A 25,407-nucleotide genomic window follows, 5' to 3' on the forward strand; every position below is an offset into this window, starting at 1 on the left:
TGCAAAAAAAATATCTTAAACCCCAAATTGTTGACATCCACCCAAGCACCATTTACTTTTTAGTGTTCTTATATGATCAAACTCATCTAAGAGGTGGGCCATTGGAATTACAAATTTACAACTATAAATCATAATTGATTTAGTGGGCCATATTTACTGTTTACAAAAGCCAAGCGCAGTAGACAAAATTGTTGTTCCTTATAGACAAAGGCATACTCAATTCCTTGTCAATCTTAGTCTAACCTTAGTTTATTCTATTCATTTTTTTTTTTTTTTAAGTTTACTCTGAAAAAGGCTAAAACAATGTTTTGTATTGGGAAGTAATCTGACAAATCATGCAACGCCAAGTTGTAACAAGCAGAATTTAATATGAACAGATGCAAGGCTGTCACATAATTTAAAAATTATTACAAGTACTAATTTTATGATGAAGCCAAGCCCACATTTTTTTAATCATACTTAAGGTCCGTTTGGATACAGCTGAAAACTGAAAACTGAAACTGAAAACTGAAAAACACTGTAGCGAAATAATTTTTAAATGTGTGAATAGTATCGTGGGACCCATTTTTAATGAAAAAGTTGCTGAAAAGTGAAATTTGTGGGTCCGTGAACAGTACACGATGTGCTGTGATTGGTCCAAAAAAATTTGAAAAGTCAAAGTTTGCGGCTACTGTTCATTGAACAGTGCATGAACAGTAGCCGCAACACCCAAAACGCGTGAAAAAAAAAAAAAAAAAAAAAAAAAAAAACTGAAAAACGCAAACGCAGGATTGGGCAGAAAACGCCTAATCCAAACGCACTCTTAATAGATATAGATGAAGGAAAATGCTTTCTGGAAATGAGTATGATGCTCCAACTTTACTGTGTCACAATGAGATGGAACCAATGGAAAAGATTCACTAGTATTTGGGCAAATTATAACTTATCCATATGTGGTTTTGTCGAAATTTAAGTTACCTGTCTGTGGTTTGAAATTTGACAATTTACCTACCTGAGGTTAATATAGTTAGATTTCTTTAACCCACCTTTGTTAAAAGCATGGCTAAATATGTGATTTTGCTTCACTTTTATGTTTCTCTCCTCTAAAAACACAAAAAATATAAAAATACAAAATCATATAAGATCAAAAAGAATCCAACAGAACACTTACATCATGGGATTTCAAATCACAGATAGGCAACTTAAATTTTTCGATCAAACCTTAGGTGGGTAAAATGTCAAATTTTAAACCACACGTAAGCAACATAAGTTTCAACCAAATCACAGGTGGATAAGTTGTAATTTGAACTTATTATTATTATTACATACATAGAATGCCTTCTACAAGGGGCAAAACTAGTGGCCTGACCCAATTTGAATAAGACTAGGCTAGGATGGAGGCCCTGTATAACTAATTTATAGAGGTGGTTGGTCAAGGTCAACTCTTTAAGCTCTTGTAGCTGCAATTTGGTAATTAGAGAAGAAAAATTAGTAAGGATGACAATTTTAGTGAAAGATTATAATAGGGAAAGAGAAATTCTTATTCAAGTTCTTCCTCGAGTTGGCTGAGGAACAAAGTTCTTCAAAAATACATTTCTGGATTTTACAATGGTCACTTTCTCTCTCTATCTCCCTTTCTTTCTTTTTTTTTCTCCCTAATTCAAGGAGGACCTTGCTTCCTACAAATAGCTCATTGGAGTGTATCCTAGCCTTCCACTTGGAGGGCTATTGATTTCCTCTTAGATATTTGTTCCATCACTGCCTTGCTAATGATGGTAGAGTAGGCTACAAGCTATAGGGGCACAATACAGGGATCATTCTACTATCAATGCAGCAGACTGAGTTGGAAGTTTCCTCCTGCTCTCACTCGTGCGTCACTATGATCCTCCTTGGCCATCCATCTTGTGGCCCTCGCAACTTGCCTCCAATCTCCCGAGAAGTATCTCCTCCTCGGGCGGGCTGCCCTCACTGGTCTCCTTGACCAAGTTATCTTAACTGCTCTTCAGGTTCCTCAGACGGATTGTCCGCCTAGGTTCTCTTGGCCTAATGGCCCTAACCAAGCTAGGCCTTGTTTGACGAATAATCAAGCTCAGTTACACCTCGGGTGGATCTCTCTTGATGATTCCTTATCTTTGGGCTTCATCCTCCCACACCTTCACTTACTCAAAAAAGATGATTGGCTCTCAATTAATAAACTTAATTTAAAATGCTGCCACTATTTTGAAAAATTGTATGCATGTATATTTTAGTTTTTCTATATTTATTAGTGGTCTTTTCACTTACAATTTCGTTTGAAGATAAACAAAGAACCACGATTTGTTAGCATACTCTCAACTTGCCTATAGATTTCCTACTCCAAGTGAAAGCAGAATCAAATAAAGTCTCTTTTAAACCTAGTACAAAGTATAGACATTAAAATATGTTCATGTGGTACCTCTGGGTATATATCTTTGTTTGTCTTGCACAAAATATTATACACCTAAAAAAAACTATACATAAATGCTCTAATATACCTCTCTATCAGTCTAGCTATCTATTTATGATGATTTTATTTCTATTTATAGTTAAACTATAAACACCCAGATAGACAAACACTGAAAATTTTATATTATTCAATGGGCTCTGTTTTGTTGCCAATACTATATTTTCTCATATCTGCCTCAAATTTTTTTCTAAAAAAAAAAAAAAATGTAGCCACACTTTCATTTGGATTGTTGCCTTGCCAATATTTTTTCTTTCATAAATTATTTTTATACTGCTAAGTGATATAATTGATAACTTAAAAGATTAATCTTCTGTCACACTTTCAGACTTCATGTGATTTGTTGCCCACTGTGTTCAACTGCTAACTTAAAAATTGATTTCGATTTGTTGCTACCATGTTTCTTTTTTCTGATCAGAACAGGAAACATCCAAGTTCTAATGTGTTTCTTATTGCCCTAGCATAATAATTTATAAAATCAGAAGATATAAAAAGCTATTATACTATAGCATGGCCTATTGGGTCCCAAACCATGATACCTTCTTTTGTCTCACCAACAAACTTCTTCTTTACGCTCCAAGGCACGTGTATAGTACTAATCTAGCAAAAGAGATTCATAAATAAAATAGTTTATATAGTGAGAGATCAGAAGAATAGTGCACCTTCATGGAAAAGCTTGGTCATCATCCTTGACAGTGAGCCTAACTTCGCAAACTTTTTTCTTAAATAAGAGTAAGTTTAGTATCACAAAATTTTTCACAATTTGTTCATGTAATGAGTTGTAAGCGGTGAAATTGTGGACCCATGTGTACCCAGAATATCTTTTCCAACTTTCACCATTCATCACGTTAGCGAGAGCGAGTTGTGACAAAAGTTATAAAAATGATTGTAGCAGTAAACTTTTTGAGAAGTCTATTGCTACATTAAAAAAAAGAGAGTGGGAGATTGTGACCTTTTTTCTCAAGTTGGGGCTGTCAAATCTGTGATGACAAGAGACTAAAGAAGCATGACCACTATAATTAGGTTCTAAAGTCATTTTAGACATTAGATTGGGAACCTTTTAATTCTTTTCCCCCCACTTCGGGTTACAACTGTATATGTTCCTGCTTCTTTTATGTTTTCATTGGCTATTTTCATCTATGATTCGTCAACTTTATAATGTGAATGGTCTTGGTGAGCCAATGTGGCTTTGTTTGGGCAAAGGTTGAGGGAGGCTCATGACTTGTATGTCTGTGATGCAGAAGTGTCTGTGTCAGAGTACTGCTAGAATGAATGAGCCACTGACTTAAAGAAGCTCGAATGAATGGCTATTAAATCCATGATTCCTCAAATCATGTAAGCTTAATTTTTTAAATTTAGGCCAAAAGTTTCATAGTTTAATTGGTATTTTATGGAGTTTCTAAAATCTAAAGAAGATGTCGAGCGTTTTTTTATTTATTTTAATAAGATGTCAAGTGTTTAAATTTTTATATCTCTAAGTTTCTAACTATAAAAATTATACTAAAAAAAGAAAAAAAAAACTGATATTCAATATGCATTTAGATAGACTTATTTCATTTGTTTGCAATGAAGAAAAAAAAAAAAAAAACCATTATACCTTGAATAAATATGTACTTTATTACTAGGACTCAATCTTTTAGAAAACAAAACCGAACTTGGTAAGACAAGTGTATTAATTGTTAAAAGTGTCAGTCAGGCAACTCCTCTAACCCTCGTTTTGGTGAACAAAAATTGTGATGTTGATTACAATTGGTAAGTTTGTAACAGAAGGAGAAAGAAAAGTTTCTTGAATTTTCATGAATGTTCGAAGAAATTAATAAAGTTTGGAAGGCTTGATGGAAACATGAAATATAATGAAAACTGTTTTTGGCATAAAAATATTTGATGATTTAAAGATTTTTACTTGCATTTTCCTCAAAACTGATTTGGTATATCTCAGTGTAATGACTCAACATTGCACATTTGAAGGTATGTAAGCTAAAAATTAGTATTTCTATTATCAAATAAAGCTTCCATCTAGTGTATTGAAATATTGGATGGGATACGATATTGACATATGATCATTTTTTATATATGTCATGTCTTTGTCACTTTATTGTTCTAAAGCATTAAATAGAAGCCAAACCCTTGATTGGGATTTGAAAGCATGATTTACAATTTTTTTTATTTTAAATTTTGTTTAATTCAAGAAAAAAAAATAAACAGTTTATATTTTTAATCTAAAAGGTATTTTTCAAACTTATTTTAGTATAGTTTAGGGGAACCATTTCAATTTGACATATAATGATTATAAAATTTTCCATCTACTGTATAAATAAAAAGTGCAAGCTGGGTCTTTCATGCAAGTCATTGATCAATGGAATTGAAATAAAGTACCTTTATTTTTGCTGAGAAAGTCGGCAAAACGGTTTCATACTTCATATTTCATAAGCTAGCATAGGCATAGCCATCCCTTTTTTTATTTTTCAGTCCTCAAGGCAAGGCTTCCTAGTTCCTACACATGAACTATGGATCGGTTTGCGATTGGTTAATAGGCCTAGGAAGGCCTAAGACATGGCTGTGATTGTGAACTTTCGCTGCAACAAAGAGCCCAGCACGCCACCCAATCATTCGATATGTGCACCCAAACTCCAAGTGGTCCCCTTGTCTAAAGCCCAAATACATTAGAAGCTCAGAACATATTCAACTTATAATAATGGTAGTTCTCATCCTCATCATTTTGAGGTTGACTTGAATATCACTTTTTTTAGGATGGTTTGGCATTAAGCTTATAAACTTTTATCCTTTTCTCATTCCTACTTACTTGATAAAAAAAAAAAGTGAAAAAAAAAAAAATCATTGCCCTCAACTTTCTTCTTCTCAAACCCTCATACTTTATTTTAAATTGCACGACCTTTGAGATTTGATTAAGAAACTTTACTATAGCCCTTTATATTTTGAGATGAGTCATACTTAATGAAAAAAATACAGCCCTTTATATTTTGGGATAAGTCATACTTAATGAAAAACAAATTCATATCAATTCACTAAATTATTTGAATTTTGATGTAACAGGGCATATAAAGCAGCCACAAGTCCATAACTCCCAAGCAAATTTTGGTAATGTGATTTTTGAAGAAGACTCTAGAAGCTATATTAAGACATTAAGGATGGTAGTGTTGCAGTTCCTTGAGAATTAAGAACTTTGTTGTTGATGTGAGATTGCTATTGGAGAGTTTTGCGAATGCCAGTTTTAGTTGGGTTAACTGCGAAGCAAATAGAGCAGCTCACTCCTTAACTAGATGGTCTATGCTTAATTTTGTTTTTGGATCTTTTAATTTAGGAAATAACCATGTTGCTAAATGTAATTTTAGAGGAGACGTGCCATTAAGTTATTGGCACTCGGTAGCCCCTCTACTATTTCTGTTATAAAAAAAAATAATAATAACTCCCAATTAAAAAAAAAAAAAAAAAAAAAAAGGAACTTCCCATAATGTACAAATCACAAAATAAACTTTGTAACTAAGAACAAACCTTTCTCCTTCCTCTTCCAACACCACGGATATAAGTAGATAAATGGGAGATAATTCAAATTCCTACAAAAGGAAGGGTTTATTGATAGAGGTTAGTGAGGAGATAAGACTAGTTATCATGTCAGATAGACACCTGGGCCCTAAGCTGATCCCTTAAAAACCCATTTAACAGTAATCATGATTAAAAAGTTGCTACTTAGTTCATTGCAAAGATCAAATCATATAATATAGATCTAAAGTCATAAAGTATAACTTTATCTATAAAGCTACCCGAAGGCAAAGTCTACTTTTTAAAGGTAGAAATTAAAATTTATGCTTATGTATCTTACTCTACTTCCTCTCCAGCTCTCATTCTCACTTAAAAAAAAAAAAAAAAAAAAAAATTTGGTCCTTTACTAAAATGTTGTTTTTGATTTCTAAATTTCAAAAGATTCTTTTTTCATCTTTAAAATTTGTAAAAATTTCTTTTAAATAGTTTAGAGATAAAAAGAGGGATGAAAAAAAATAACTTTTTAAAATAGGTTAAGAATGAAAAAAGAATTGTTTTTTAAAAGTTTAAGGACAGAAGTGAAATATTTTCAATAGTTTAAGGATGGAAAATGAAATTTTTAAAAATTTAGGGACAAAAAAGAACTTTCCAAAGCTAAAGAACGAGAAAGAGAACTTTTTAGTAAAATTTAGAGACCAAAATGATATTTTACCCAAAAAAAAGAAAGAAAAAAAAAAAGAATAAAGAAAAAAAAAACCTCATGCCTGACTTGAATATAACATTGAAATACTCATTCCATTTGAAATGGGCTCAGAGGGCTAGATGTAGAATGTACTGCCAAAAAAGCCCATAATGTTCACGAAGCAGGTGGTCCGGCCCAAAAAAAAAAAGAAGATTTTTTATTTTAATTTTAGAAAAATTAAAAATAAAATACATTATTAATTTCTTCCTTTTCAGACCCAAAAAAAAAAAAAAAAAAAAAAAAGTGGAATGTAAATGTAAATGTATATAAGTTTGAAAAACCGACACTTTTCTTTCTTCTTCTGCTAATTAGGAGTATAATTCAAAAGGCTCCGATTGTTGAAGCTCAAATCGCTATGGCAATCGATATTTCAACCTTAGAAGAAAGGTTTTCTTTCTCTTTTACCTCCATCTTTGTTTTTTTAATTATTGTTTTTTCCTTAAATTTTTGTCTGAATATTTAATGGAGCTTTGAAATGATATTGTAATTCAGCATTTCAATCTAGTTGTAATTCTTGTATTCTTTTATGTTTTATGTTTTTGTTCTTGTTGTAGTTCATTGAATTCGTTTTTGGAAAATTTGAATTTCTGGTTGTAGGCAAAGTGTGTATAGTAGTAGTAGTAGCAGTAGTAGTAAATTTCACTCTTTGGCTTTGATTCAAGGGAAAGATTTTCATTTTCATTTGAATTTAGAAAATCCTGGGGTTAGAAAATGAAATTTGAAAGATAGGGAATGGACATGTTTGGGAGAATTTCGGGTTTTAACAGGTTTGTTTTGATATATTAAACATGGTGGCAGGGACCAGAAGAAAGATAGGGAATGGACATGTTTGGGAGAAACAAATCCTTCCAAGGTGGAATGATTCTATAGCTCTTTTAGAAATTAATTTATTAAAAAGCACTAAAGGGGTGTTAACCCATGTATACAAGAGATAATACCATTAACTAACAATGGAAATTACAAATGTTTAGCATCTCATGTAAATTGAAAAAGGAAAACTGCCCTGAAGCATTCATCCACTTAAATAAAACTTAGAGGACTGAGAGTTTCAAATCCGAGATAGTTTCTGAAGTCACTTATATTGTAGTGAGAGACTAAAGTCTCCTTTGATAGTTGCTTGACTTGCTAATTGATGTTACTTTTCTTTTGATGTCATCACTTTTACCATATACTTGATTTACTCTATTTTTAATTATTTACTCTTTCTATTGGTTCTAGGTACATTAATTTTTGTGGGAAACATGGTGTTCTACCTAATACTACAATTCTGTCTAGCCTATTCGAGGTTTGTGTTGATTGTTGTCTGACCCTAAGTAGTTCAAATGTACAATTTCTTAAAACAATTATATTTTCATTGGCTCATTGCTTTTCTTGTTGTTATGAAGAATTTTTATCATCATCATCATCATAAATTTATGTGTCCTGAATAACATATAGGAATGAGCCTCGTAGCTCAATTAGCACTCCTGGAGTCTTGGTGTTTCCAACGGTTGTCCAGGGTTCCAATTTACTCATTGTAACTATTGAATTATAAAAAAGAAAAAAAAAAAAAAATATATGGGAGTGAGAACAAATGAGCAATTTGTAATAAGTTGCTTTAGAGTTTGAGAGGATGCTCTGCCTGAAATTTTTTATCTAAAAAATTAAAAGCAACAGTTCTCAAATTTATCATCTGAGACAGATATCTTTAATTTTGTGTTTTCCCAATATCTTAAGTTGTCATGGACTTGTAGAGGGAGTAGATATCTCTTACATTTTCATGAGCATGTTCCATGACTTGCAATTTATATGCTGGGTACAAATTTTGTATTTGGTATTATTGTATGCTGGATTGTGGTTCTACAGGAATGACACTTTTCTTTGTTTCTGATCTCAATATGCATTTGCCTTTAGAAGAATCTGAAGTTGGATTGATCACTGCTGTTTATTTATTTATTTATATTTTATTTGAAATTCAGGCTCAAGTGAAAAAAGCCCGCCAGGAGCTATGTAGCCTGGAGATTCTCTTGGACGATATTAAAGATATTGATTTTCCTCCACTTCTTGATTTATTTATGGAACTTGGTTCTTCAGAGATCCAAGCAATAGATGTACATAATGAATCGTTATGTGTGTTGAATGGAGAATATGCTTTGTCATTGATGCGTGTCATCAATCAAAAGCTTCGACAAGTTGACCTCCAGGATTTGTCATTTGGAAAGAACTTCTTGCGGTATATATTCATGCTTAGTTTGCATAGTATTTTAGTATTTCATTTTAAATATCTGTGTTTTCTTTTTGCTACATATCTTAGAAGTAATAAGACAGTGAGGCTCTATGATTTTAGCCTTTTGATATTTCAATCTATTTAAAACTTGATAATTGAGAAGAAGTATCTTTTGATTGGCGAAGAGCTCAGTTTGGATGTGACTGGATAATTGGTGTTGGCACTTCAATAACATTTAAAAGTGAATTAGAATTCTTGACTTTCACATGGTACTAAAAAATGAATCCATTCTATGGTTCATAATATTTGTATCAAGTCTTTTTGTAATATGACTGGCACTAATGTAAATTTTACCAATCTACCTCTGAAGATAAAATTCTGGAACTTAAAATGGGATCTTGATAATGGAATTGAGGTACGTGGTAAATGTAAAAAGATCTTAAAATGCCATTCTTCTCATAAGAAAAAAAGAATTAGTGGTTTTAAATTGACTAAGAGAGGCAGTAATGAGGAAAATTCCCTTTTTATTATGTTCATGTGGTCCATTTTGTAACTCACTTTATTGATATGGAACCCTTCACTATTATATTCAGTAAACTGCTCCCACAACCTATGTTTGTCAATTAGCAACTGACTTGTCAAGCTATCAACCATCTGAATTTTCTTGCGGTGACTGCTTTTAATCACTTCTGCAACAATTTCTTCTTGGTGAATGTTGAAGTGACTAGAAGGTTACTTAAGAAAAAATAAATCTTTTTTGGTAGTCAGAAAGATTACAAGCATTCAAAGTCTATGTATCTCTATAATGCCATATTTATCAGGAATGTTGAAGGATGGTGGGGTCTAAAATCATATTATTTCATATGCTAAAGCGTCTTCTGTTTTTCTCTTCGATATTTTTATATTTTTCTTAGGTGACCTTAGTTTTTTATCTCTCCTCCATTGCTTAAGTTTGCATCTAGTGAGTACATATATCCCATTAAAGTTTCCAATAGTAGTACCTTTTGCATTATATGTCCTCTTGAAGTTCCCGTTCAGAGTGATTTCTGCTTGCAATGACGCACACAGAGTTGGTTTTTTTGTTTTCATTGCTTAGAGAAACATTGTATTGATTGAAAAAGTTTGTGAAGCTATAGGTCTTGCAAAGATAAATGACTTTCCACTGTTAATTTAATTTTACTCTCAGGGATCTCTCTAAGAGAGGTTTGCCATGCCAAGTTTTATCCTTGAGGTCTTCGCACTTCCGGAAGCTGAACATGATGGGGGAGTTCATGCAGATACACACCCTAAACCTTGACTTCAGTACTTCACTTACTAGTTTCAAGGAGGATTGTTTTATTTGCATGCCCAATTTAACGCACCTCTCATTGTGTGAAACCAGAATTACAAATCTTTGGACAACCATTGCAGCACTTTCTAAACTCCCTCGTTTGGTTGAACTTCGGTTTCAGAATTGGCTGTGTTGCAATGATGCTGGGCCTTCAGCTGCTTCATCTGATGGAAAGTCAAATAACAAAACTGATTTCAGTCAGCCAAACAGCTCTTCTTACATTAGAGCATCATCTTTCGATATTGGTGTACTCACTGATTATGACTCTAGCACAGAAGAGGCTCTCAGGAATTTATTTTCGTTTGAAGATGTTGCCATAAATCAAGAAGTTCAAAGCATGATTGAGGATTCATCAGATGATAGTGATGTGGATTTCTCGAGTCATCAGCAAGAAAATGGTTCCCGGGAGCTATTATTTAATGATTTTCCTAGGTTGAATGGACAGGTTGATCAGCGGAATGAGGTAAACCACATGGTCCTTTTTCATTAGATAATTGTTTCGATTGATCATAATTGCCATTTGCTAGTGAGCACTAGCGCAAATGGTACTTCCTCCTTCCATGATAATAAGATGGAGCGTGAGGCTGTGGCAAGATCTATTGGGTATTTGTGACACTTACCAATGGAAAAGGAAATGCAAGATAGGCAGTGAAAATATTCCATTATTTAGAAATTGTACCGATTGTAATTAATTCTAGGTAATTATTGCATATATGTTTGTTACTTCGTGTTTTTGCCTTGTCCCATTTTATGGTCTATGTTAGATTTATGCCTCCGAAATGCTATGGATTCTAAGAAACTGTTTGGATGGCTTGTTTCCATAACTCATAACTCAAAAATGGTGGGACCCATATCTCAATATCCATTTGGTTGCACAATAACTCTGTTTCCATAACTTTGTTTCAGTTTCTATAACTCATAACTCAATGACATTTTTGTAATTAAACACACATGGGGACCCACTAGTCATAATTCAGCCGCACCTTTTGACTTTTTTTTTTCCTTTCTTCTCCTGGGTTCGGTCTTCTCCTCCTGGGTTTCTTTTTTTTTTTTTTTTTTCACTGGGTTTAGTCTTCTCCTGGTTTTTTTTTTTTTTTTTTCACTGGGTTTCGTCTTCTCTTGGGTTTTTCTTTTTTTTTTTTTCACTGGGATTGGGTTTCTAGATACTGGAAAAAAAAAAAAAAAAAAAAAAAAAAAGCTACACCGAATGACAGGTATGGGGCTCACAAATAGTGTGAAAAATACTGAGTGATAGAAAGTGAGTGATGGTGTCAAACGAGTGTGAAAAATTAAGTGATGAGTAATGAGTGATGGAAATTGAGTGATGAAATTTTTGCATCCAAACAGCCTCTAAGATTCTTTTTTTTTTGTCTTTTAATTTTCTTTTTCTTTTAAATGGCTTCATCAGACATGAATTTTTTGTGGATATTGTTATTTCCTTATGACCTCCAGCCCCACCAGCTTCAATTTAAGCCCATGATAAAAAAAGTTCTACTGTAAATTGGATTGATCTTAATGTTATACACATGTAGGTAATGTACATACACAAGTTTTCTGTTGTCTATATACATGCATCATACTTTTAAACACACCCACGCACACTAATCTCCGTTGTCTAATTCACCCCACCTTTTGAGTCCTTTACATATAAATTCCTAACTTGTTTTGCAGGTTTCTTTTGATACATTAGACAACCAAAATGGAGAAGAGTCTTTAGCTGGTGCCTTTACAAGGCAAATTGAAGATGTCACTTTGAAGTTCATTTCTTGTCATGCTTCACCAATATGCTTTGAGAAATACTACAGAGAATATATGATAACTTCATTGCCCCATTTGAAAGTCTTGGATAACCTGACTATCGGAGAGGATGACAGGGAAAGGGCTACAATCACCTTTTCACAGTACTTTGAGTATCTACCCTACAGAAGAAAGCATAAAGAAAGCGTTGTTAGTATCTTACAAAAGCGTGAAATAAGAGCAAGCCAAAGTCTTATGCGGACTCCAAAGCAAAAGTCGTCATATATTTCTGGAAAGTCAAAATATTTTTATACCAGGTCTCTTTGTGCTGCCAAAGTTGGGTCTTCCGCTTGGCCTTTCTTGCACCCTCTTTCTATTTCAAGCAGTGGTTTGGGAGATGAAGGTATGGGCTTTCGTCCAAGGCAGTTCGAGTATCATCCATCTGATTCGAGCCTAATGGTCTTTGGAACTTTGGATGGCGAAGTAGTTGTAGTCAACCATGAGAAAGAGAAAATTGTTAGTCATATACCGTCGCTTGGTGCAATGAACAGTGTGTTGGGACTCTGTTGGCTCAAGAACTATCCCTCCAAGGTATATTATTCCTGCAGAGAATGTGGTAAAGAGAGTAAATTCTTGTGCTTTATTATTCTATTAGTACATACACACTGCAGTTAGAAGTTCTTTTCTGGGCAATTATTGTTGCAGTTATATTTGCAGACTGCTACATCGTCAGACTTCAGAATGTTTTTTTTTTTCCTGTCATGCTTATTTGGAGCCATGCAGGGGATAGATTGATTCAAAAACCAGAAATGTTATGTTCTGTGGCTAGTGACTGCAAGAACTGCTTACAGCAGGATGTTAGATACGAGTTAGCATGATTAGAAATGGTTGTAATCATACTTTCTAATAGTTCATGACACAAGTATCTACCTGCCTTAGAGGATTTTGTTAATTCCAGAAACTTTTCCATTTCTCGGTAATTCTGTTAGATAAATCTCCATCTGAAATTTTGGGCATTTTCTTGGATTATTCAAGTCATTTTTGTATTTTCTCATTTGACATTCACTATTGGTGCATTTTTAGAGCATTTGCTTCTTGTTGATTTTATCCCTGATGAATATGGAATTTCTAATTCTTTCTTGTTTTTTCCCCTTGGTGAATGCCAGCTCATAGCTGGTTCAGATAATGGTTCACTGAAATTGTATGATATCCAGAAAATGCCAACAACAAATATGGGCATATATAATACTGCTGGTTTTGTCACCTTTGATGATTTCGACCAGTTGACATCTGTTCATGTTAACTCTACGGATGAGCTTTTTCTAGCAAGTGGGTACTCAAGAAACGTTGCATTGTATGACATAAACAGTGGAAGACGCTTACAGGTGTTCACTGATATGCATCGAGAGCATATTAATGTTGTGAAGTTTGCCAACTATTCTCCCTCACTTTTTGCTACTTCTTCCTTTGATCAAGATGTCAAGATGTGGGACTTGAGACAGAAACCAATACGGCCTTGCTATACTGCTTCAAGCTCTAGGGGAAATGTGATGGTTTGCTTTTCTCCAGATGATCATTATCTTCTTGTGTCAGCTGTGGACAACGAGGTAGGATTAAACTAATTCACAGTATGTTGGGCGCGTCATTTTTCTTCTTTCTAAGTTCTCAAATATCCAACTTATACTTAGGTCCCATCCCAGGAATTCTGCCCCCAAGTCTTGGACTTCAAATGATTGTTGGGATTGGTCCAGGCACATATATCAATTATCTAATTTAAAAAGAAATTTGGTTAGAACCTGTCTTGAACCTAATCATTGAAATAAAAATTTTCATTAACAGCATTCAGCATTCTTTTTCCTGTAAAATTATTCTTTGTGAGGTTTTTCCCTTTCTTTTTTATGCATAATTTTTAATTACTAACTTTAGTTGTTTGCTTTATTCTTCTATCGTATGAAGCCCTCATTGAGGATTGGTAGTTTTTGGCCATAGACCACCCAAAATTATGGGGTCCTGATATTCATTAGGCTAGGTTTTTGGTCCTGAACCAATGCCATGAAAGTGCTTATGTCAATATGGCTACCACAAAGTTTCAATGCACTCTAATAGGCAAGTGTTAGATAAATGGACTTATACTAGCGCCTTGGTATCTATGGGCGTTTTCTGTGGAAGATTATTTGTTGCATGGTGGTCTATTTGGAATGAAAGAAATGAGGGATATTTTCTGGTGGTGGATGCAGGTGCAGACTGGGTTCTTGGGAGGATATGTACTCTGTTGCCTTTTGGCGTAAATCCATACCTTAGTGTATACTTAGGGGGACTCCATTATTAATTGTTGTGGATTTCATTATGTGTTAGGCAATTAATCATAGTATTAGTCTATTAGATTATGCATATAGGCCTTTTTGAGATGAATATTCCTTCTTTTTATTTTTTATTTTATTTTTTATGGTTTAATGAAATTATTATTATTATTATCATCATCTCTTAAGAATTTAACACTTGAGACTAACATGTGGACATTGTCAGGTTAGACAACATCTGGCTGTTGATGGGAGGCTTCACTTGAAGTTTGAAATAGCTTCTACAGGAAGCTCTCAGAATTACACTCGTTCGTATTACATGAATGGAAGAGATTATATTATCAGTGGGAGTTGTGATGAACATGTAGTCCGCATTTGCTGTGCTCAAACTGGAAGGCGTCTTAGGGATATATCTTTGGAGGTACCTCAGTCCTTATAATTACTTGGTTTTCGTTACACTTTGAGGTATCATAATGTATGAACCACTTACGGATATGGATGCATATACCTATACTCCTCTAAAGAGAGTAGCATTTGGTGGTTTCTTCATCTTTTAATTTATCAAAAAGTTCTCACTAATTAGTTAAAATTAAAATGACAAAATTTAGAGTACAGAATATGATGTGGCTAAAATTTTGAAAGTAAAAGGATATTTACATAATAAAAAATTATGAGTGTGCATTAGTGCTAGGGGCAAAATAGGATCTCACTGTAATTACCCACAGATATAAATAATATTTATGTGTGTTAGGATAATTATTCTTAACCCTAGCAATTGAACACAAACAAGGTTAGATGGGAACAAAATTAAAAAGTAAATGTAAGAGTACAAGGGTTTTGCTGAAAGTTTGTCTGGAGTAAGCTGAACCTGCAGTATTAACTGGTTTGATCTTCTCACCTTGTAAAAGCATGGTTGAGGTGAGGTCATGAGTTTAAGATCCACTAAATGTGTATGTAATTACCAAGAAAAACTAAAAGGTTTGAGCTTCTCTTTTCTCTGTTTTTATCATATATGAACACAGTGAAGGACATACTGTAGATAGGTAAAGTTGGACTGGCAATTGCAAAGGTAAAGTGAAACTCTATCAAGACAAGAAAAGGCAAACCAAAAAAAGAAATGAAATACAAATATGAACTCTGTACCAGGAAATGCTTCACCTCCCTAATGAACTCCCAGTCCCTTTGAAAAAACATTTTTTTTTGATAAGTAGTCCCTTTGAAAAAACATATACTGAAGAAATTATGTCCATTTGTTACATTGTGCTGTTCAAGTTCAATTACTATTTTGAGGACAGCTTTGAGATTAGTGCTTTTGTTCTGCAGGGAAGTGGCTCAGGGTCTATGTTTGTGCAATCTTTGAGGGGTGATCCTTTCAGAGTGAGTTCTGCATTTTACTACTGATATGCATGTACTGAAACCTCTTTTAGTAAATGTGTAGTATATTTATGAAATTATTTCAGATTTTGCCATTTTATTTGGACATGTTGATGGATGATTATTTTCCTTTTCTTTGCTTATTTTTATTGAGAAGTTGCTTTCTGAGATATTGGTTTGCCAATTCTCTTACTTCCCTGGATAGTGCTCCATCATGATATAATAGAGTAGTGTTCTTTCCCTAAAACAATTACCCTCAGAATTAACATTTACTGGTCATCATGGTTGATGCAACATTGAAATTGTCAATGCATGGTGTCAATAAAATATGTATCACTCCCTTCTAGTCAGTGGCGGAGCTAGGATTTTAGTTTAGGGGGGGCAAAATTAAAAGATAAGATTGAGAGTAAAATTAATCTAAATATTATTAATCGATGTTAATAACAAAATAGATAAAGAATTATACACTATTAATGCAATCGTCGTTCAAAATCTAATATAATATAAACTCTAATTTAATTTTTCATACATAGTTTAATTTGTTCAATTGGAAGATTAGTAAAATACACCTCGATATGAGTTTGTTTAGAATTTGAATCTAAATCATTATTATAATTTGGTTTCTCCATAATATCAATTGATTATAAGTATATATTTCATATTATTAAAATAAATAAAACAAAAAAAATCATAGTTAATAACAATCAAATTAAGTGATTATTCTAAATATATAGAATTTAAACATGTAATTTGATTCCTTAAAATAAATTGAGAAAATAAATCAATATAAAAGAATTATAAAGTTGTATTTTCATGGCCATGAATGCTCTTAAAAAGTTATGCAAAATTCAATATTTTTTACTCTATTCTTTAAGGTAGTAAGTAGTTAAAATTTGGTTCTATAGTAAAAATAAAGTGTTTCAAAATTGAAATTATGAAAAAGTTAAAGTAGAAGAGAAAAAGATTAGGGAACGCTAAGATTTTAGTTTGATATGCAAGGACCTAAATATATATTTTTATTATGATTATGTGGGAATATCTCTTTCGAAGAACAAATTGCCCTAAGGAAAGCACTCCGGGAAAAAAATTTCCAGTGCTTGAGAACACGTGGCAAGGAAAAAAAGTATGGGTGTTAAGTAGGGCCCACAAAACTTTGTTTTGTTTAGAAAAGGACAAAATAATGTTATGAAGATTTGCACCTAATATTGCTTTCTTCCCTAGGTGTGGAATGTTTGTGTCAAGGGCAAAATGCTTGATAATGTAATATTTGGGTTGCTATTCTGGATTTTTTTGGGAGGTCAGGGGGGGCACTTGCTCCCTCTCCCTCCCCCCCCACTGCCTCTTCCCCTGCTTCCAGTTAACAATCTTAAGATAACACAACTTCTATGCTTGATTCATCAAATGTGTTCCCTACAATTGTGGGGTGTAATTATATATATTTTTCCTCGTCCTGTTTAGCTCTTAAAAATTGTCTTGACTTCTTTTGATGCTCGTTTTGAGGATATTCTTAATATGAGATTTTGATTTATCCCTTCACAAAATATGATATTCTTATGTTCCTTACATGAGTGGGAATAGGTGCTACATCAACTCAACTTCTAGGACGGATTATTTAGAATTTTTAGATCAGCTGAACTTTAGGTTTCTCCTTTTTATTTTGGAGGGGGTGTTGGGGGGGGGGGGGATTTATTTGGTTCATCCTTTGTGTACTAGGCTTGAGCCCTCTTTTTGTGCCTTATCTATATATTTATTACTTATCTTAAAATAAAAATATCTTTATTGTTTAAAGCAACTTGTTTCTAAATCTATTAAATTTAGGCATGTTATTTACATATTCTTACATATCTATCATGTAAATCGTTTCTCGGGTCAGCCTGTCAAGTGACACTTGTCAAGTTCTCTGCTAATGTGACCTATTTTATCTTTTATCTGTTAGTTTAGTTATCTCTGAAATTCCTTTCCTCTTGCGTGTCATTTGAAAGACCAATCTATTATCATTAATGGGACAATTCAAGAATGGCAGTCATCAAATACAAAATTTGAAATAAGCTTTTAAGAATTCGTTTTATCTTTAAAAAAATTTGGTTTGGTTTCAAATTTTTTCAAGGTGTAAGTATACTTTAGTACATTTACAGCAAAAAGTTTTAAGCAAAATACTAGATAAGCTGTTCCAAATGAACACCAAGTGTCCATTTGGTATAACTTATTTTTTTGCTTTTTGAAAATGACATTATTTAAAACAGTTCTACCTAGAAATAAGTGAATCTTAAAAAAGCTGTGCTTTGAAAAAGTGCAATTGGACATTGCCACCTTTATGTTGCATTTGGACGTTGGAGAACTACATTCTTTGTTTTAATTTCAATTGTTTACTTGTCCAAAAAAAAAAAAAAAAAATTTGCAATTTGAAACCATATTACCACATGGGCACTAAGGCTCTCTTACACAAAACACTTAGGTTCCGTATTAGTAAAATTCAGCCATTAAGGCTTACAATAATCAACAGTCACACAAGGAAACTAAACAACAGTTTGTATGAATATACACATGCATAGCACAAAGATAATTTATTTCTTTCCCACGAAGTACAAAGCACACTAAGGCTCCCTTTCCTAAAAAACTCATTCAGGTTTTGCCTTTGTAAAATTCAGCCACTAAGGCCTGCAATACACACACAATTACAGAGATTACAGTGTTTTCCCCCATTAACACCCTTTGTTTTTTCCTCTGCATAGCACACTAAGAATTTATAGGAGTGAACTCCTAAATTTTATTACTTTGCCTCAAAAGTACAAAGGACACAGGCTCTTCTATGCACAACACTCACTCAGGTTCTGTCTAAGTAAAAACCAGCCAGGGCTTACACTACTCACACGGTTACAGAGATTACACGGTTTTCCCAAATAACACTCCCTGTTTATCCTCTCTCCCTCATGTTGACACCCCCAATAACTTTAAGGGTTATTTAGGAAATCATTGTCAATGGTAGTTACCAAGTAATAATCCCCTGGGCTTGCAGCACAAATCTGTCTTGGACATAATTGCTTGGAGACAGAGTGCACTATCAGTAGATTAACAAGTTTGTCTCTGACATGTATTTGCTCTATTATGTTTCTGCCACCTGTTGAACACGTGCACAGGTTGTGCACATGTTCCAGCACACTACAAGCCATCCACACCAACCTCGTAGCCCAAGCACATACCCAGAACTCAACCTTGATCCATGCACACCAAGTGGAAGGCTTGGCCAGTGCCAGTGCCGCCACCAAGTTGGTCGCACAGCTGACAGCCCAACGTCATCACCAACAATATGCAGCCCAGAGATGCACTGTCAAGCCAGCCACAGTCGAGCCCTGATTTTCCAACATTAATCCAACATGCTACACACTCTGACAGCTCAACTTGCCTTGCACTCAAGTAGCACACCTACTACACTTCAGCTTGCTCATGGCCAAGCCCACGAAAGGCTACCATGGCACATTACTGTGCATGCTTCCCATAGCAGACACTAGCCTGCAACCTGACGGTCATGACCATAGTTCTTGCACAAGCACAAGGCCACCATCAAGCCACAACTTAGCCAAATTTTGTAAGCATGCATCACGATAGGGGCAGCATGCCCGCTGCTGTCCAAACATCACAAAGCCACCTTGCTCAGCCCATAGCATGCCTCCCTCATGCACATAAGTATGTGTGGCTGGCATGGGTACAAGATGCAACTGCATGCAGTCACCGATCTTGAGACTTAAGGGTCTAACATTTTATAAGATGATGAATTTGTCATTAAATTCCTTATGAGATATGAATAGAGCCATCAAATTTCATTGAACAATCAAAAAGGCCATTAAATAATTTGTTGACCTAGACAATCTGAGCGGGCAATTATTGGGTCAGGTTTTGCCCCCTTAATGAACACTCCAACAGTATGCTGGAATATCAGTTAGCTTAGCTGTGAAAATTCAACCCAATTTCCTAGCTGCCTCTGGACCTTTCTCTTTATTATTATTTAATAGCAAACTTGTCATATCAATCACAGTGTTTCCACTATTGGGAAGAATTTTTATTTTATCTTCTCATTCAATGTCCTTGCACCCAGGATTTCAACATGAGTATCTTAGCAGCATATCTACGTCTAGGCTCGAAGTCTGAGATTGTCAAGGTATAAGTCCGGACTTGTTTACTTTATGTTGTTAAATGTCTGCCGTTCTATGAAATCTAAGATATCTAAGGTACAAACTTGCAGGTCAATTTGCTAGCATCAAGGGACCATGCAAAGGAACACTCCTACGGCCGGCATTCCTGCCCATCCAATAGTATGGGAGGTTGACGTTTATACATTTTTTTGTACAGAGTAAATACAGGTTATCTAACTTCCCATTTGTATGCTAACCGAGACAGATCATCCAGGTTAGTATAGGTTTACATGTAGCAATTTGTTTTCTGAGCACTAGCAAATGTGCAACTGTTGGACACTCACCACCGACTTTGATCTCCAGGGGATATGTGCTTGGCTGGGCATTGTGTGTAATGTGTGGCAGCCTGTGATAGGTGAGTGTACAGTGTATGCCCTCACTTTCTCTCTCTCTCTCTCTCTCTCTCTCTATATATATATATATATGTATTATTTTAATGTATTGAACAATTCATGTACCTAGTGTAAGTTATATAACTTTCAAGAAGACATGTCATTGGGAAAGGAGGGGTTCCTGTATTCCAGTTTGTTTATGGATGCCTTTAAGTAATTGCAGTGTCAATATGTGCTGTGTTCTATAGTTCTAGACAATCTTCTTATTGTACAGAATACAAGTCGTGGCTTTCTCCTTTTTTCAAAGGGAAGATTAAAAGGAATTGATTTCGTCAAAATCAAATAGTGGAGGGCAATGGAAACTTATTGGAAAAATTTATTTACGTCTGCAGGAAAGATGCTAGTCTCAGTTTTTTGGAACCATTAGTTGGATCTAGTTTTCTTCTATAATCAGTTGTAGCATGGCTTTAGACAGGCTGCGCCCTGGAGTGAAACATATAAGTAGTAGGTACATTATCTTTTCACAGTGCCAATTTGTGCAACTGATTCTGACCATGCATAATTGGAATGGTCCACATTTGTGACTTCCTTTCTATGTCCTGTTCATTTTCCAATGTCCTGAAGTGAGATGCAGTTTTCATCATTATACTCTCTGGAAATAGACACTGGGTCACTGCATGTGGAATGTGAAGCATGTTGGAAATGGAAAAGTTGCAGATCCTGCTTAATTTTCTTCTAAACGTCTATGTGTTTTCTCAAGTAGTTAATACATGACCAATATTAGGCCAAATTTTAACAACCCCTCCCTCCTCCTAGTTCTTGGTCATATGCTGAATGGTAGCAAATGAATAGATGTTGTGGGATCAAATCTCATTGATATCCTCTCCTTCCTCTTCCTCAACCCTGCAAACAGCTACTGGTGCTTGAAATACTTTAACATCATCTTCAAGGATGTCAATGTCACTTTTTAAGTTTTGGTGAAGAATTGAGAAAACTATTTCAGTGCTCTGGTTGTTTTCCAGTTAGTTGCACGCCTGACTTGGTCTCATATGAATCTTAGAAAGATGGAATCTTAAACAATAAGAATTCTGGTTAATTCACAAACAGATGGTCACCATCATTAGGTGGGCAAATTTTCTAGAGAATCTAATTAGAGAAAGTCATGTACAGTAACTAGAGAGAATGCTACAATTGATAATGAATGGTTCACAATTATTTTTTCTGTTCTTTTTATAGTTGTGTTTTATTTTATTTTATTTATTGTTAAGTGAACTCAAATGTCAGGTAGATTTCGCTCTGTTATAATTCTTACACAATCAAGTTCAGTAACTTTCATGAATGCTTGTTCTTTAGCCATATATTCAGGCAAGTTAGAGAATCTCCAATGCTTTTATAGTGTAACTTGAATGGACAAAACAAATATTTTGAAATGTTTGAAGGAAAGAAAGAAGTAATAGAGCATGGAACTATTATCACGGATGACATGCTTTCTGGGATCTGTAGTTTCTGAAGCAGGTGAATAACAATTATAATTATTTATATTTTTCAGTATATAAGCTGTGATTTCAAATCCAAAGGTTAAAGGTACTTTGGCAATTTTAAGTAAGGCGGAGCTTGGTTATTTGAAAGTTCATTTTTCTTTTTCTGAAATAATAAGATAGATTATAAATCAAGGACAGATGAATCAGTAAAGTTTCTCATTTTAAATAAAGAGAATTGCACTAGACTAAAGCAGCGTTTGGATAGTGTTAATGCACGTCCAGCGTCTGCATTTTTCCCTTTTTTTTTTTTTTTTTTTTTTTTTTTTTTTTTTAAAGAAGCGCGTTTCTGTCAGGTTTGTGGGTCTTGTGCACTGTTCATGAAACCCACAAACCTCTTTTTGTACCAAAACTTTTATTAAAAGTGGGTCCTATGGTACTATTCACACATTTAAAAATTATTTTACTATAATTTTAAGTTTTTAGCAAAATAAAGGTACTTTGGTAATTTTGAGTAAGGCAGAGCTTGGTTATTTGAATGTTCATTTTTCTTTTTCTGAAATAATAAGATAGATTATAAATCAAGGACAGATGAATCAGTAAAGTTTCTCGTTTTAAATAAAGAGAATTGCACTAGACTAAAGCAGCGTTTGGATAGCGTTGATGTGTGTCCAGCATCTGCGTTTTTCCTTTTTTTTTTTTTTTTTTAAAGGAGGGCGTTTTTGTCAGGTTTGTGGGTTTCATGCACTGTTTACGAGACCTACAAACCTCTTTTTTTACCAAAACTTTTATTGAAAGTGGGTCCCACAGTATTATTCATACATTTAAAAATTATTTTACTATAGTGTTTTCAGTTTTCAATAAAAAAAGTGTTATCCAAACGGATCCTAAGTCTACTTTGAAACATTATATGCATATTCTAATTATTAAAATAAAAGTTACGATCACACAATTTTTCACAACTATCTTATTTGTCTTGTGAGCATTTACAATGTTGGTATTGTGCCAAGTAAGTTGGACCTGCTAAAGGACGTTCATGTGGGCAACTCTAATAAGAGAGAAAACAAGCAAGCAAATGATCTTTGTGATTTCCATATATTGAAAAGCTTTTGAGGTTCATCAGTTCATGAAGCTCATGGGACGAGCTTCTTGATTTTATCACTCTTTCGTTACGTGGCTAGTTTCTCGTAGTTTGCGAGAAAAAGTTAGTGTATTAACTAATTAGAAAATTTTATTAGGCACTCGTTATTACACATTTTATATACACTTTTTTGAAATTGTGTTTTCAGCCAAAATTGTAAAATAGTGTCACATGATTTCATAATTTTAACTGAAATCATGTTTTAAAATTATCCAGTGTATACCATAAGTGTGTAATAAAGAGCATGCGACTATCATTACTTTAAACTAATGCCCTTATTTGTAGGTTTTATTTTATTATTTTATTTTTTTTAATGAGAATCTTTAGGTTGTTCATGTTGACTAAATTTATGTACACTAGTTATAAGTGATAGATAGAATAATAACTCGTCTCTTGCTAGTTGCTACCTTAACCCGTTGTGAAAGGGTTAACAAATATGTTTTACTTTACATCTTAAGGAGGTAACAAATTGTGCATGGATCATAACCATAAATTTACCACCGGCAGGGAGTGGCTTGGTCCTAGGATCTTTCTTATCGCTACATATGATATTTGATCTTGTTCAGTTGGAGTAGTGGCTTTTAATGAATATGTTGTGTTCACAATAATAGTTTTATTAAGGTTTCTGTTATACACGTTGTATTATTCCCGTCACGTGGTACGAGGTTGATGAGTCACACCAAAAACTCATTATCAAAACCATAATTTTTAGCCCAGCACTAACGTCGATCCCCATCACCATCTATCCATTAACTTCATTTTTATGGAAAAGATGAAAATGGGAAAAGTAATAGCATTTCTTTCATGGCTGGTGGCCCATACAGACAAGACCACGAGGCACAAGCAACCTTCAAGCTGCAGAAAACGTGTGGGCAAGAGTCTGAGATTCAGAGAACCCAAACTACAGCTCATCCTTTCCACTCTCCTTTACCGAGGTCCCTACTATTATTAAAGACCTTCCGAATGCTCCAGCTGTTCCCTCACATTTATGAGTTATTTATTCATATTTACTCACTCTTCTAGACTCATCTTCCACAATCCACATCCTAAGTTGTCTGCTTTCTCTCTCTCCCTCACTATAAATGTCCACTTAAAGCTCTCACTCTCCTCACTGCCTCTACAAACTCCTGAACTCACACTCAATCATTCTCATACTTTCTGTAACATAAATTGCTACATCTTTTTGCAGCTCTGATCACCCAAGGATGAAGCTCTTCTTTGCCACCCTGCTGCTTTGTACTCTTCGCCTAAGCTCCTCTTTCTTGGAGCCTGCCATGGCTAAGTCAGGTAATTAATGAGTGTTATTCTTTTATAAATGGCCATGTTAATTTCTCTTGTACTCTGTTCCAAAAACACGTAGAAAATACTAAAACTTCATTTGGGGCGCCGTATCTGCACTTCATAGAAATACAACATTTTCTTTTGTTTTTCATTTTTTTGATTTTATCTTTATTTATTGACAAAGTGCATTAGTTAATGTTAAAGTTAATCGATTAACTTTTTTTTTAAAGGAGTCACACAAAATTTAGTTAAATGAGCATTTGCTGATTTGTTTTAGCTATACTCACTCTATCGATTCTTCCTTAACCAATGCATTCAAGCACCCGTTAACAAAGTGTACCTTTGAATCATTTGGAATATTAGAAATTTCCTAGTTAGCTCTAGTCTTTTGCTTTTCAATTACTAACAGCTATTCTTATGGGTAATGTGAAGGATTTTGCACCAAGAAATGCGCAAACAGGTGCTCAAAAGCAGCGGTACAGGATCGATGCAAGAAGTATTGTGGGATATGCTGTGAGGAGTGCAAATGTGTTCCTTCAGGGACTTATGGGAACAAGCATGAGTGCCCTTGCTACAGAGACAAGAAGAATAACAAGGGCAAGCCTAAGTGCCCTTGAAATCAATTGATGGATGTCTTAAGAAATGAATGTGTGTGTGAGAGAGAGAGAGAGAGGAGAGGTAGGAGAGTAGTAACTACTAACTAGTACATGAAGAGTGTTCTGTGAGGTTGGTTAGGTATGCATAATAAATTCTTGGGTTCAAGTTTGAGCGATATTAGTGGATCACTCGTGTGATCATAGTGTTATAATCCAATGGACGTTGGATATCACGTGTGATATGTTTGTAGTATTCTATTTAATGTTGTTGTTGGATATTAATTATCATATTAAATTATTGTATTTTCTCTTCCTTTTTAAAGTTTGTGGAAAACTAGATGAGGGTGGCTTTATTCAAAGTTTGCATATTCTATAATTTGTTACTGTTAAGGACATGTTTGGTAGACTGTAATAAACACAATAATGTAATAGTTATTCTATGATTTAGTTATTATTTAGTTTTGTTATGTTTTTATTACAAGGAATAATCATTCCTTATGAATATCTATTCCTCAAAATGAGGAATAACTATTCATCTTTAAAAGGTTGTATTAGCTATTCCTTAGTAAGTGCAATAATTTCAAAACTTAGGGCACGTTTGGTACACTGTAATGAGTAAACAAACGTACCCTTAATATATTTTTAAATAAACAAATTTTCCATATACGTCTAACAATTATAAAAATAAAAAATCATAAAAAATAACACATATCTCTCTTAAATTTAAAAATAACAATT

At 34.0% G+C, this 25,407-nt stretch overlaps 2 protein-coding genes across 4 annotated transcripts; both read left to right on the forward strand.

Moving 5' to 3' along the window:
• Positions 1-6,953: 6,953 nt before the first annotated feature.
• Positions 6,954-21,393, forward strand: LOC115968296. Of its 3 annotated transcripts, XM_031087645.1 has the most exons (12): positions 6,954-7,091; positions 7,923-7,989; positions 8,663-8,916; positions 10,097-10,703; positions 11,912-12,568; positions 13,144-13,584; positions 14,504-14,698; positions 15,601-15,654; positions 19,745-19,807; positions 19,892-20,055; positions 20,145-20,196; positions 20,448-21,393. In XM_031087645.1, the coding sequence occupies exons 1-10, from the start codon at positions 7,060-7,062 to the stop codon at positions 19,973-19,975; spliced, it is 2,454 nt and encodes an 817-aa protein (XP_030943505.1). In that variant the 5' UTR covers positions 6,954-7,059; the 3' UTR covers positions 19,976-20,055; positions 20,145-20,196; positions 20,448-21,393. The 3 variants fall into 3 exon arrangements, with proteins under 3 accessions (XP_030943505.1, XP_030943504.1, XP_030943503.1); XM_031087643.1 differs by lacking the exon at positions 7,923-7,989 and having other exon boundaries at positions 7,008-7,091; XM_031087644.1 differs by lacking the exons at positions 15,601-15,654; positions 19,745-19,807; positions 19,892-20,055; positions 20,145-20,196; positions 20,448-21,393 and having other exon boundaries at positions 6,958-7,091; positions 14,509-14,622.
• A 2,386-nt stretch (positions 21,394-23,779) lies between these two features.
• On the forward strand, positions 23,780-25,028 carry LOC115968715 (snakin-1). Its single transcript, XM_031088198.1, has 2 exons — positions 23,780-24,079; positions 24,506-25,028. Exons 1-2 carry the CDS (start codon positions 23,998-24,000, stop codon positions 24,688-24,690), a joined length of 267 nt encoding a protein of 88 aa, XP_030944058.1. The 5' UTR covers positions 23,780-23,997; the 3' UTR covers positions 24,691-25,028.
• Positions 25,029-25,407: the final 379 nt, after the last annotated feature.

This window comes from Quercus lobata, chromosome 11 (genome assembly GCF_001633185.2).
Source record: "Quercus lobata isolate SW786 chromosome 11, ValleyOak3.0 Primary Assembly, whole genome shotgun sequence".
In the NCBI taxonomy this organism is placed as follows: domain Eukaryota; kingdom Viridiplantae; phylum Streptophyta; class Magnoliopsida; order Fagales; family Fagaceae; genus Quercus; species Quercus lobata.